Raw genomic sequence first — 12950 nt, forward strand, 5'->3', positions numbered from 1 at the left:
CCTGCCCATGCTGTGGCCCATCCTTCTGCCTCGTCCAGGAATGGGCCAAAGCCATGCATGGAGATGGGGAACTCCACAGGGAGCCCCTGCTGCCAACGGGCAGGCCCAGCACCAGAACGACTTTCCAGGGGAGGACTCCAGCCCTGCCCTGTTCCCCTGGCTGGCCAGGGATGGGTGTGGAGGGGAGGCAGAGGGCTCGCTCTTGGCACTTGGCCCTTCACTCTTGGGGTGTACTGGAGGCAATGTGCTCTGATTCCAGGGGAGGGAGCACCCCCTCTGGCCAGGGCACATAGCAGCAGCACTGTCCTCCAGCGGGGCCGGCCCCAGGCCCCCCTGGCTGAAAGGACGGAGGCCCTGAGTGGAAGGATGAGGATCCACAGGGAACGGCAGGAAATAAACAAAGACAGCTCCTGATTCCGGCTTTGTCGCGCCCACACAGCTCTGCCACCTGTCCCTGCCTTCAGCTCTGCCCCCCCACCCTATGCGCCCAGACTCACCCCCTCTCCCTCCGGCTGGCGAGCGGCTCTTTGAGTCACTGGTGGCAGCTGTTCGGAGCCATCCTTCGCCTGCCAAAGCCAGAGCCAGCGGGAGAGGCCAGCGGAGAAGGCCCTGCCAGCCCAGGCTCCCTGCACATCTCCCTGGGCTCCCCACCCTCCCAACAGCGGGCATAATGAGGGCATTTCTCTGTGTTGCTGCTCCCCAGTGTGACCCGGGGACCAGCAACCTTCCCCGGCCCTGGGTCTGTCTGTTTAGATGGGGCAGGCACCGTCTGACACGGCTCAGCCGTGCGGCATGAACATTGCCCCGTGAGGAAGGCTAGCGGAAGTGGGAATGGCCTTTCACTTGTCCCGTCCCTAACAAAACCGGCCATTTCCCGTGCCCGACACAGCTCCAGGCTCTTGCAGGACACTGGCAGAGCCCATGCTGGCCCCCAGGCTGAGAGAGGGGTAAGTACCCTGGTGAGTTCGTTGGGGCAGGGCCCAGGAGGGCAGTGACAGGGCAGGAGCCGGGGGCCTGACTGAGGTGGGCTCAGAGAAGGTGGCAGGGTTTGAAGGGAGGGGTGAGCTGTCTGTGTTGCCCTGTCTCCAGGGCAGAGCTGTGTGTGTGTTGTGTGGGACGCTCTGCAGGCTCTGGTTTGTAACACTGGGGGGCTGCAGCTGTAGAGGTTGCGGGAAGCTGAAGGCCCTGCCGTTCAAACCCCAGTGCAGCCATGGCACCACTATGGAACCAGGCCTCATCCATTGTGGGTGGGTGGCTGTAACGGGGCAAGCGTGAGCGGCTGGGAAACTGAGGCCCAGCAGGGATGTGCTTGTGGCCCCTCAGCCAGGGCAGGCTCCCTTCACGCTGCAAAGGGCTCGGCGGACGCTCTGCTGTGGGTGAAGGGCGCTTGCTGCACGTTAGCCTGTGTTGATTAGGAGCCGGTTGAACTAAACCGAAAGGAGCAAAATTGGAGTCTCTGCGCAGCCTGCGGGCAGGTGTCTCAGCTGATTGGCATTAGCCTGGCACCACATTCTTAGCTGAGCCTGGCTGGCAGCCCTGTGGCTGGCGCTCGGCTAAAGTGCCAGCAGGGGTCCTGGTCCGGTGTTTGGAGCTGGCACACAAAGTGTTAACCCGGCCCATACCCCACCCCCAGTGCAGTGGGCAGGGGTGAGATCTGACCTTGGCCAGCCTGAGAGCTGTGCAATGGGGACAGCTGCTCTCCCCCCCCCACCGCACTAATATCCACTCCCACCCCTCCGGCATGCACAGCACATGTGCTGTCATTCAGCCAGACACCAGGTTTATTTTAGCTCCGGCCTGGAGAGCTCCGCACAAGAGAGTCGCTCCCACTCCGAGCCCTGCGGTCCCTGCCCAAGGCACAGGGACTGGCTAGGATGGAAAGCCCCTGCCTTCTCGCCTTCTGCCTCCTGGCGCCTCTCTGGGCTCAGGTAAGGGCAGGCAGCGTGCCATGTGCTGATGTCCGGTGCCCAGCCCCGGCTCTGCGGCAGGTGGCACCGCACCCTGGGGCGGTGGCCACCGAAGGGAGGTTTATGGAGCCGCTCTGGCTCATGGTGCTTTGGGGCTTCCGGGGCTTGGGATCCAAGCCACAGCATCACCCCCGGGGCGCTGGGTGCTTGGTAGCCTCCAGGCCCCAGCTCAGCCCCTACGCGGAGAGGATGTGAGGGGTTTAAGCCAGGATGGTGTGGAAGGGAGTCCCACAGGCTCTGGAGGGGCCTGAGGGGAAATAATCTGCCCAAAGACCATGCTCAGCCCAGAGCCCTGCTCCCGGAGCCTGGGGGAAGGAGGAGGGGGGACAGACAGCTGAGTCCCGGCACATGGAGCCCGGGGTGTGGGGAGCAGACCATGGAAGATGAGGTCGGGGCCCAGAACAGAAACCCTGTTGATTGGGAGCCCTAGCCCAGAGCTCAGGGGGAGCCGGAGCAGCCCCTCTGCCCCTGGCCGGCCTGGGAGGAGGAAGGGGGCTCATCTCTCTGTGCCAGCTCTCTGGGGACACCTGGCAGGCCCATCCTGTGGCTGGGTGGAGCGCCCCCGTATGGGGAAGGGATTGAATGCACTGAATATATCGCAGGCAGGGGGGCCTCCAGTCACCACCTCCCCCGGGAAATGCAGCTGCTGGAGATTGGGGGGGGGGGAGGCTTCAGCAGTTCTTGGGCAGTTTATGCTGTTGTGAAACCAGATCTGGGCAAAGGGGCTTTCGAGGCGCCACGCCTCCAGATGATAGGCCTGCTGCCCTCCCCATGCAGTGACAGAGCAGCCTTAACCCTCGCTGTCCAGGGTCTTATATTGGGGGCCCTCACCACAGCGTCTGGGCATCTCTGACAGGTGGGAGCCCGCCTTCTCTGGGCGCATCCCCTCCAGTAGTGTTAGCTGTTGTGTGTTCAGTGCTGGGGCTTTGGCGTTCTGGAATGAGGCCCCAGTTCCAGGCTTCTGCAATGTGTGTGTGTATGTGTGATTTATTTCAGAGTAGCAGCCGTGTTAGTCTGTATTCACAAAAAGAAAAGGAGTACTTGTGGCACCTTAGAGACTAACAAATTTATTTGAGCACAAGCTTTCGTGAGCTACAGCTCACTTCATCGGATGCATTTGGTGGAAAAAACAGAGGAGAGATTTATATACACACACACAGAGAACATGAAACAATGGGTTTTATCATACACACTGTAAGGAGAGTGATCACTTAAGATGAGCCATCACCAGCAGCGGGGGGAGGAAAACCTTTCATGATTTATAGCCTACCTTGCTTGTCACCATGAAAGGTTTTCCTCCCCCCCCCCCCCCGTTGCTGGTGATGGCTCATCTTAAGTGATCACTCTCCTTACAGTGTGTATGATAAAACCCATTATTTCATGTTCTCTGTGTGTGTACATAAATCTCCCCACTGTATTTTCCACCAAATGCATCCGATGAAGCGAGCTGTAGCTCACGAAAGCTTGTGCTCAAATAAATTTGTTAGTCTCTAAGGTGCCACAAGTACTCCTTTTCTTTATGTGTGATTTACTAATTGTGCCCAGGCACTCAAGTAACAGCCCAGGATCCCATGGTGCCAGGTGCTGTACATTATTAGTGTATATGGTAGTGCCCAGGACCCCATGGTGCCAGGCACTGTATGTTATTAGTGTATATGGTAGTGCCCAGGACCCCATGGTGCCAGGCGCTGTACAAACACAGAACAAGACAGTCCTGGCCCCACAGAACATAGTGGTTTGTGTGTGCACAAGCCCTGAGAAACTGGGGCTCCTCTCCAGGCAGGACCCACTGGGAAAGGGCGTTTGACACAGGGCTTAAGGAGCAATTAACCCCCTCTCAGAATCTTGCTGCCCCCACAACCCCGGCCCCAGCACCCCTCAGTGTGCCCCCAACTCCCTGTCTCCCCTTGCCAGCCTGGCTTCCTCTTCCTTTTGCTAACCTTGCTGGTCCCCCCCCGGGGACTGGGAGCAGTTCCACAGCTGGGGGAAGGGGCAGTGCCCTGGTGATGGACAGGCAGGTGGGCCGACAGCTGGTGGGAGCATTTCCTTCTGGCCGACTCCATTCAGGTTTCCTAGTCAAAACAAGCCCCCTTCTCTCTCTCTCTCTCTCTCACACACACACACCCCTCTTCCCCCGCCCCCCGGCCAGGGAATGGCTGAGCCGGGCACTGTCAGGGCCTCGCTGCATCATGCAGCCCGCTCGGGCACTCGGCACCACATGGCCCCGCTGCACAGCTCCTGATCCCCAACTGGGCGCACACCCAGGAAGCAGGAGTGGGCTCTGCAGAGCCACCAACAGGCTGCTACCCCCCCCCCCCCCGCATTGGCCTGAGCAGAGAGCATGGGCCAGCATTCCTGGCCCATCAGAAGGTCACCTACACACACGCCTGCATCCGCCATCACCTCATCCACAGAGACAGCCGTGCACTGTGCGTTCACACGTGCAGATAGTCACTGTCACCTTACCACACACACTGTGCCTCTTACACACGCACACTGTGACATAGACTATCCGTGGCGCGTGCACATTCCCTGGTGGCCAAAATCTCTCGGTAGCACCCAGGCTGTACCACTGTGGTCATGCGGGTTTCCTATGCTATGCACCTGTGTTCACAAAGGAACCGTGGCAGGAGGGCTTTGGCTGTCTGGAAGTGGTGTCTGTCAGCTGTGGCTGTGGGGATCTGGTGAGGCACCATGAGGATCTGGTAGAACCGGGATGGGTCTGGTAGAGCTGTGAGGATCTGGTAGAACCAAGGGGGTCTGGTAGAACCGGAGGGGGGGGGGGGTCTGGTGGAGCCGTAGGGATCTGGTCTAGCAGCTCATGGCAGGTTGTAGCAGTTGTCACAGAAACATAACCAAGAGTGTTTTCCAAAGCTGATTCCTGCTGAGCTGGATTTGGGGAGGGCTGTGCCGAATGGAGGTGCAGGAGCTGCTGGCTAAGCCCCTCAGTTCCCCCAGAAGGGAGGGCACAGGCCTGAACCAGGCACACTCTGACCTGTCCCCAGCAGTGGGGAAAGTGCACCGTAGAGCAGGAGGGACCAGCCATTCCTGCCCGTTGCCTCCTGATGGGAGCTGGCCAGAGGATGGTGCCAGGGCTGGCAAATGGCAGGAGGGTTTGGGGCGGCTGGACAAGAGGGCCAATGAAGACTGACCACCCATGATGCCCCCATCCCACCATGTGCCAGGGACCCACCTCTCCTCCTGCTCTGGGACATCACACCGCTGACACAAGGTGTTTCCAGAGTTTGCTCAGACCACAGACCCCACCCTGCAAGGGGGACGTCATCCTGCCCAGCTGGGCCATGCAACAGCCCGGGAGTCAGTGACAGGTGTGAAATGTGAAAAAACTGTCAACGGAGCCCCACACAGCCTGGCTGGTGCCCCTCAATCCTAACCCAGACTCCCCTCCACCCAGGCCCCAGCTCCCCTATACCCTGCTCCACTGATGCTCCTCAACCCCAACCCCCACCGCCCTGCCGTTCCAGCCTGGCCCCTTTGCTGCAGACCACCAATTTTGCCATATTACATGTGCAGATTTCGGGACCCAGTCTTGGGACTAAGCTGAACCACCCAGTCAGTGAGGCCAGATGCAGCCAGTCCAATGTTAACCCCTTCCTCTCCTGCAGATCCTCTCCAGCAGCCACCATGACAGGAGGCCTCTGTGGGCATGTCTATAGCCCCATAAACACCCATGGCTGGCCCTCCCCCTCTGCAGGGTCAGCCACACGTATCTTATTGCTGTGTAGACATACCCTATATCTCCAATGGGGAGAGGGGGCAGGCAAATGGCCCCAGAGTCAGCCCAAGGCTGCAGAGAGTGGCCCAGTATCGGGGAGTCCCCACTTCTTCCTGGCAGGACAGCGAGCCTGGCCCAGCTGCCTTCTCCCTGCTGCGGCCAGGGGAACAGTGAGGGCAGCTATTTATACACCCCCAGGCATAGGGCCCTCCCTGGAACAGCTGAGCCCATTCCCAGCATTCCTCTGGGCTGCCATCCCGGGAGCGGAGGTGCTGTGGGAACCAGGCTCGCGCCCTGCACTGCCACTGGCTGGCGGAGCTGGGCCGTTCCCAGGGGCTGGGCTGTGCACTCTGGGAACACGGTACTCAGTGTAATCACCGCACAGCCAACCTGCTGCCCCATCCCGCCAGCTCCCTCGGGCAGGGGGCTGCGGGCTGCTAGCCACCTCCTCTCTGCCTCGGTTGGTGCGGGGCCCAGAGCCAGCACAGGCCCCACAGAAAAAGTTCCGGTGCGAAGGAAAATCTAGCGGGCAGGACTGTCCTGCCTAGACCCCATGACCGGCCTCATGGGCCACATCCACCGGCCATGCCTGGCAGTGCCCAGCATGCAAGGGGTGGCTATGAAGCGAGCCAGGCTAACAGGCAGGAGCCATGGAATCGCTGGTGAGCTGGGGACGGTGGGTGTGCAAGGCCGGGTATGAGTGTGCGAGGGGTGGGGGATGTCTCCGTGGGAGGGGTGTCCATGCATCTTGTGGTTATAGCCAGTGTGGGGCTGTGTTTGCCCAGCTGTCCCACTGGAATCCCAAGCCGGGCCCAAACAGGCCTGAGCGGGGAGCGTATGTGGCAGATATTTGGAAGAGTCAAAGGTCAAATTCATGCTAGCTCTAAAAATGTCTCCTCTGAGTAAGGAAATGAATCATTGTGTGGGGGGGAACATCACTCCCCCTGCTCCCTGCCTTAGTTCCCGGTGCGGGGGCATTTGGTCTTCTGAGCATAGGAAAGGTGTGGCCAGGGGCCAGCCGGGGAGCAGAGATGCAGCCAAAGTCCAGCCTCTTGTGTCCTAGTGGCATCCGCCCCGCTGCACAGCCCGAGGTGCTGACCCCTCCAGCCAGGGCTGAGGGTGGCCCTGCCCACTGGGCATCCCCGCATGGCGGGCCGGCCCCAGCACCGCCAGCCCTGCCTCACCCCACAGTTCAAAGGCAGGGCATGGGGCAGGCCCAGGACTCAAAGACACCCCCCAGAGCTCAATGAGGCAGCCTGGGAAGGCATGGGGCCAGGCTGGGGAGGGACGGGGCCCTGGAGGTCTGGTGGTGGCCGTCGTAGGGCGTCCCTGAGATGGGCGGCTGGGGGTGTTCTGGTTCATGGTGCTGCATTTCCAAGTTGGGTCCATCTGCTGTTGCCGGGGGAAATGTCCCCAGCCTGTGTACGTCCCTCCATTGCGCCTGGATTTCAGTACCTACCGTGCAGAGCCATAGGGTCGGCTGGTCGGTCCCTTGTCCATGCACAACATGTATCTGCAGGGCGTGCCCAAGCGGTCCCCATGCTCGCTGCCATGGCGGGCTAATCCCCAGGCACGCCCCACAGGTGTGTGCACACAGCCAGGCCCAGTCCAACACGGATGCCAATGGGAGGATCCCATGGGCGTCATAGTGATCTCTAAACGGGTCCCACAGGACGCTGCAAAGCTGTCCCCGCCGCCTGTCATGCCCCCCTGCCAGGAAACACGGCCCATCCTCCTTGGCCGGTGGGTGTCGACTCTCCGGGGGGTTATAACACGGCGTGTTGACGACGACACACAGGAGACATGCAGTGGCTTTGGGCCCATCTCTGGTGCATAAGCCCTAAGGATGGAGGCGACTGGGTCCTTCCCCCCATCCTGTGTCTGTGCAGCAAGGAGCACACCCTCTCCCAGAGGAGCAGAACCCAGTGTGTTTAGCAGCTCCTCTGGAGCGACGCTCTCCCCCGCCAGGTGCCCGGCTGTGGCCCGCAGCGCGTTGGGGCTGGGAGCCAAGGGACTTGGCCCTGGCTCCATGGCTTCTCTGTGACCCTGGGAACTGTGGTTGCAGCGTCTCAGTTGTGTGATTCTCCCAGGCCGAGGGAATGTGCGTGCGGGCTCCTGGCCAGCGGCTGCATGGAGTGCCCCAGCCCACCCGGCCTGCTCCAGCTGCTGAGCGGAGCGGGGTGGGCACACAGAGAGCACCCCCAGGCCCACTGCGATGGCTCGATCGGCCTGTCGGGGGGAAGGGGCTGGGCAGCCATTCAGTGTCTCCAGCGCTGGGGGCAGCCCTGGCTCTGATTGACTGCAGCCCCGGATGGGGTCCCCCGCAGGATGGGGGCGGGCGGGAGCAGCTGCCAGGTGCCAGCCTGGGAGCTCTGGCAACCAGGGCACCCATAGCACAGACAGCAGGGCAGCCTCCCCCCGACGGCCCTGCCAGAGTGGGCAGCTCTGGAGCGGAATTAGCTGGAGACTCCCTCGGGGCCCGGACTGGCCCACCGGGAACCGAGCTCACGCTGCCCCCATCATTCCACACAGCACCCCCCTCACCAGCGGGTAAGAGTGTCTGGCATGGCCAGCTTGGCCTGTACTGGGACAGCCGAGGGTGGGGGACGGCCCCGCAGCCCTGAGCCAGCCGGGCCCCAGAACACGCTGCCAACAGCCCGACACTGCTTGGCGTGGGAGCAGCGCCCTGCCCAGACAGCGCATCGGGGCGTTATGCCTGCTAGTTATTACATGCCTTGCAGTAGCACCAGCCAGGGCTTGGGCCCCCCCTTGCTGGCTGTCCCTGTAGCCCCGGCCTGCTGGTGACTCCCCGCTATGTCCAGCCGTCACCCATTTCCAGGGGAGTACAGGAGAATAACTCCCTGGAAGCACGGCCACTCGGCCAGCCCTCTCCGCATGGGCTGCGGGTTGGGGTGCCATGGAGGGGACCAGCTGCTGCATTCCGGGGGGGCAGTGCAATGTCCTGTCCCTTCCAGCTCCTCCCCTTTGAGGATTCGGGAGCAGCCTCCTGTGTCTGAGGCACCCTGAACGCTCCCAGCGCTGGCCACGCAGATGGAGCTCAGCGCCCTGCATATTCCACAACTGGTGCTTGCATTACGGCAGCGCTTAGCAAGCCACAGGGGCCAAGGAGCTGGGAGTCCATTTGGCTCACATTAGCCCTGCTCCGAGGGAGTGCTCACCCCAGCCCCTTGGAGCTGCCACTGAGCCCCGGGCAGGATGGGGCCCGTTGCACTGCGTGCTGCGCACACAGACCCTGGCTGGGTGGCTCTCATGGGAGGGGTGATTGTGACAGGCAGGCACAGCTCACCTCAGGGCATTCGGGGGAAGGTTCCCTTGGGACAAGCTGCATTCTTGCTGGGGGACATCCCCTCTTTAACCCCCCCAATGCTGCGGGGTCTGGGGGCGGCAGTGGTGGGATGGTGGCTTTTCTGGGGCACGGGGCCATGCGGTGCTCCCAGGCTGCAGCTGGCAGTGGGAAAACGGGCAGTGTGACCCTAGCCACTGTGACTCATGTTCCCAGCCCCACCGGGCTTTGCCCAGAACAACAAGGGCCCCAGATGCAACTTTTTTACCAAAAATGGGCTTAGAATGGGAAGAATGAGTCAGTGAAGCAGCAAAAGGCTTCCCTGGGTCTTAAATGCCATGGCAGCAGGGCCAGCAACCGCGGCTACCAGGGAGCAGTGCCTCAGGAACGCAGGGCCCCTGCAGGGCACCGCGGGGCTCGGGACTGGACTAGCTGGGGAAGGGTGGCTGCGAGTCAGGGCTGAGGGGGTCTCGGCAGAGCTGGGTGGGGCCGTGGGCTGGGATAATGGAGGAGCTGCGGGTCAGGGCTGAGGGAGTGTCGGCAGAGCTGGGGGGGGGGAGCATGGGCTGGGATAACGGGGGGGGGGTGCGGATCACGACTGAGGGGCATTGGCAGAGTTGGGGGCCCAGAGCTGGGATAATGGAGGCTGGGATAATGAGGGGGATGTGGATCAGGACTGAGGGGCATTGGTAGAGTTGAGGGGCACAGGGCTGGGATAATGGGGGCTGGGATAATGGGGGGCTGTGGATCAGGACTGAGGGGCATTGGCAGAGTTGGGGGGCACGGGGCTGGGATAACGGGGACTGAGGGTCAGGACTGAGGGGCATTGGCAGAGTTGAGGCACAAGGCTGGGATAACAGGGGCTGGGATAACGGGGGGCTGTGGATCACAACTGAGGGGCATTGACAGAGTTGGGGGGCACAGGGCTGGGATAATGGGGGCTGGGATAACGGGGGGACTGAGGATCAGGACAGAGGGGCATTGGCAGAGTTGAGGGGGCACGGGACTGGGATAACGGGGACTGAGGGTCAGGACTGAGGGGCACCACCAGAGCTGAAAGGGGGGATCCTGGCCAGCGTCTGACTCTCCAGCGCTGCTTGTTCTTTCTCTTCCCTCAACTTTCTTAAAGCCCCATGTGGGAGGGTGGGGTCCAGTCAGGAACAGTGAATCCTCAGCAAATACCTGTACTGGGGGCCGCGGGGAGGGAGGGGGGTTCCAATTTCCTGCCCGCCCTAAGGGGAGGGGGGGCTCTGAGTTGCCAAGGCAGCTGAGCGCAGGCCCCATTGCCCCAAGCAGGGGAAGGGAGCCGGAGGCTGCTCTCCGGCTCCGTGCCGGGGGCCCCCTGAATTCCACTCGCCTTTAGATTTATTTGGATTCTCTGCTTAAACCCCCCTGGGTTAAGCCCCGAGGTCACCCCCAGCTGCTTGCGCTCCTGGCAGCGTGTTCCCAGCACACACCCAGGCACTTGCCTCTATTTATAGCCAGCAGGGCTGGCGCTGTCTGTGCCCTCCCTGCCCCAGCCGTGCCTTGGGGCCTGTGGGAACCCAGGATTAGTGCGGTCCCTCTTCCTGCCCAGCTGAGCAACGGGGGCCCCCAACCCCGAGTCTGGTTGGGGCAGGAGCCATTTGCTTCAGCCCCAGAGAAATGAGCTGTGGGGGGCTCAGTCTGGTGCTGTGATGTGCCGGCGACCAGTCCTTGCGGGCTCTGGGCACCCGGAACAGCGCCCGCCATTGCCTCATTGCAGCAAACCCAGCCACACCGGCCTGGGCATACATCACACACACACACACAGAGAGATACCTGCAGCATACACACATCACACACCAGTGCTCTCACACACACCCCGGATCTCTCTCTCCCTCTCTCATGCACGCACACGCACCCACACACACACACACACAGATACCTGCAGTACACACACATCACACACCAGCGCTCTCATACACACCCCAGATCTCTCTCTCCCTCTCTCGTGCATGCACACACACACACGCACACACACACACTGATACCTGCAGCACACACACATCACACACCAGCATGCTCACACACACCCCGGATCTCTCTCTCCCTCTCTTGTGCACACACACACACACACACAGAGATACGTGTAGCACACACACATCACACACAAGCGCTCTCACACACACCCCGGATCTCTCTCTCCCTCTCTTGTGCGCACACACACACACACAGAGATACCTGCAGCACACACACATCACACACAATCACTGTAACACACACCCCGGATCTCTCTCTCCCTCTCTCGTGCGCACACACACACACAGAGATACCTGCAGCACACACACATCACACACCAGCGCTCTCACACACACCCCGGATCGCTCTCTCCCTCTCTTGTGCACACACACGCACGCACACATACACAGAGAGATACCTGCAGCACTCACACACCAGTGCTCTCACACACACCCTAGATCTCTCTCTCCCTCTCTCATGCACACACATGCATGCACACACACAAACACACACACACACAGATACCTGCAGCACACACACATCACACACCAACGCTCTCACACACACCCCGGATCTCTCTCTCCCTCTCTCGTGCACACACACACACACAAAGAGATACCTGCAGCACACACACATCACACACCAGCGCTCTCACACACACCCCGGATCGCTCTCTCCCTCTCTCGTGCACACACACGCACAAACACACACACACACAGATACCTGCAGCACACACACATCACACACCAGCGCTGTCACACACACCCCAGGATCTCTCTCTCCCTCTCTCGTGCACACACACACACACAGAGATACCTGCAGCACACACACATCAGTGCTCTCACACACACTCCAGATCTCTCTCTCCCTCTCTCATGCACACACATGCATGCACACACACAAACACACACACACACAGATACCTGCAGCACACACACATCACACACCAGCGCTCTCACCCCCCCCCCCCAGATCTCTCTCTCCCTCTCTCACACACACACACACACAGCTTGAGCTTGCAGCTCACATTCTACATGCAGGCAGTGCCCAGCTACACACTTGCCCAGAATTCCTGCTGCACTTGTATGAGGGCAGTACACACCCAAGCATGGTGCAGCCTGCATGGTGAGTGTGCAAGGAGCACACCCATCATGCACATGTGCAACAGACCCAGCAAGGCCCCCTGCAGGTAGCTCACAAATTCTCCACCGGGAGCATCATTTGCATATAACCAGGGACGCACCAGCCTCCCGAGGCTCTGCCTGCCCACCATGCCTGTGCCACACATGCCTCTCGATCAGCATCACTAGGTGCTGCCGTGCTGCCAGGGCCTTGGTCTGCAGGCTCCTGGGTCGGGGAGACTGAGGCCAGACCCTGGCCCCAATCGCATCTCCCCTTTTTGCCCTGTGAGAGCCAGAGAAAGCCCCCTCCTCCAGCCCCCATGCTTCCTGAACCCAAAGGGACCCTCCAGACCCCCCCTCTTCCCACAGGCCCACGCAGCTGCTCTCTGAGGCCCCACCACAAAGGGCTCTTGTGTTTCCAGAGACGCATGGCTGTGATGTCTGGGCAGCAGCTGCTCTAGATTCTGCCACTCGCCGGCAGAGTGGGAGGAAGGGCCTCGTCCAGCCTCCTCCTGCCTGGACAATGGTTTCAGCCTGGACGCTAGGGTCAGGGGCTGAGATGGATGCTGACACTGAGGAAGGGCTGCGGGTGGCAGGTGGCACAGGCACTGGCTTCTTCCGGGCCCCAGGGATGCTCAAATTCCCACCCCGCCCCAGCCCCCACCCCACGCCACGTCTTCCCACCCCTGCTCCACCCCAGGCCCTGCCCCCACCCCATTCCTTCCCCCAAATCCCTGCCCTGTCTCTTCCCACCCCCACCCCGCCTCCTCTTGCCCACTTCCAACTGCTCCCCAAGGCGCACCCTGTCCCTGCTCCTCCCCCCTCCCCCCAGCACCTCCTCC

The 12950-nt window shown here is 61.3% G+C and overlaps 1 protein-coding gene across 2 annotated transcripts in view; it reads left to right on the top strand.

The window, feature by feature from the left end:
• Positions 1–1794: 1794 nt before the first annotated feature.
• The window catches only part of CDH15 (cadherin 15), a 31295-nt gene continuing 20139 nt past the window's right edge, over positions 1795–12950 (top strand). Inside the window, exon 1 of one of the 2 annotated variants that reach the window (XM_043494916.1) lies at positions 1795–1928. In XM_043494916.1, the coding sequence (XP_043350851.1) occupies positions 1875–1928 (54 nt within the window). In that variant the 5' untranslated portion in view covers positions 1795–1874. Of the gene's footprint in view, positions 1929–5994; positions 6366–12950 lie in introns of those variants that run through there. The other variant, XM_043494917.1, reaches the window with a different exon arrangement.

This window comes from Dermochelys coriacea, chromosome 12, assembly GCF_009764565.3.
Source record: "Dermochelys coriacea isolate rDerCor1 chromosome 12, rDerCor1.pri.v4, whole genome shotgun sequence".
In the NCBI taxonomy this organism is placed as follows: domain Eukaryota; kingdom Metazoa; phylum Chordata; order Testudines; family Dermochelyidae; genus Dermochelys; species Dermochelys coriacea.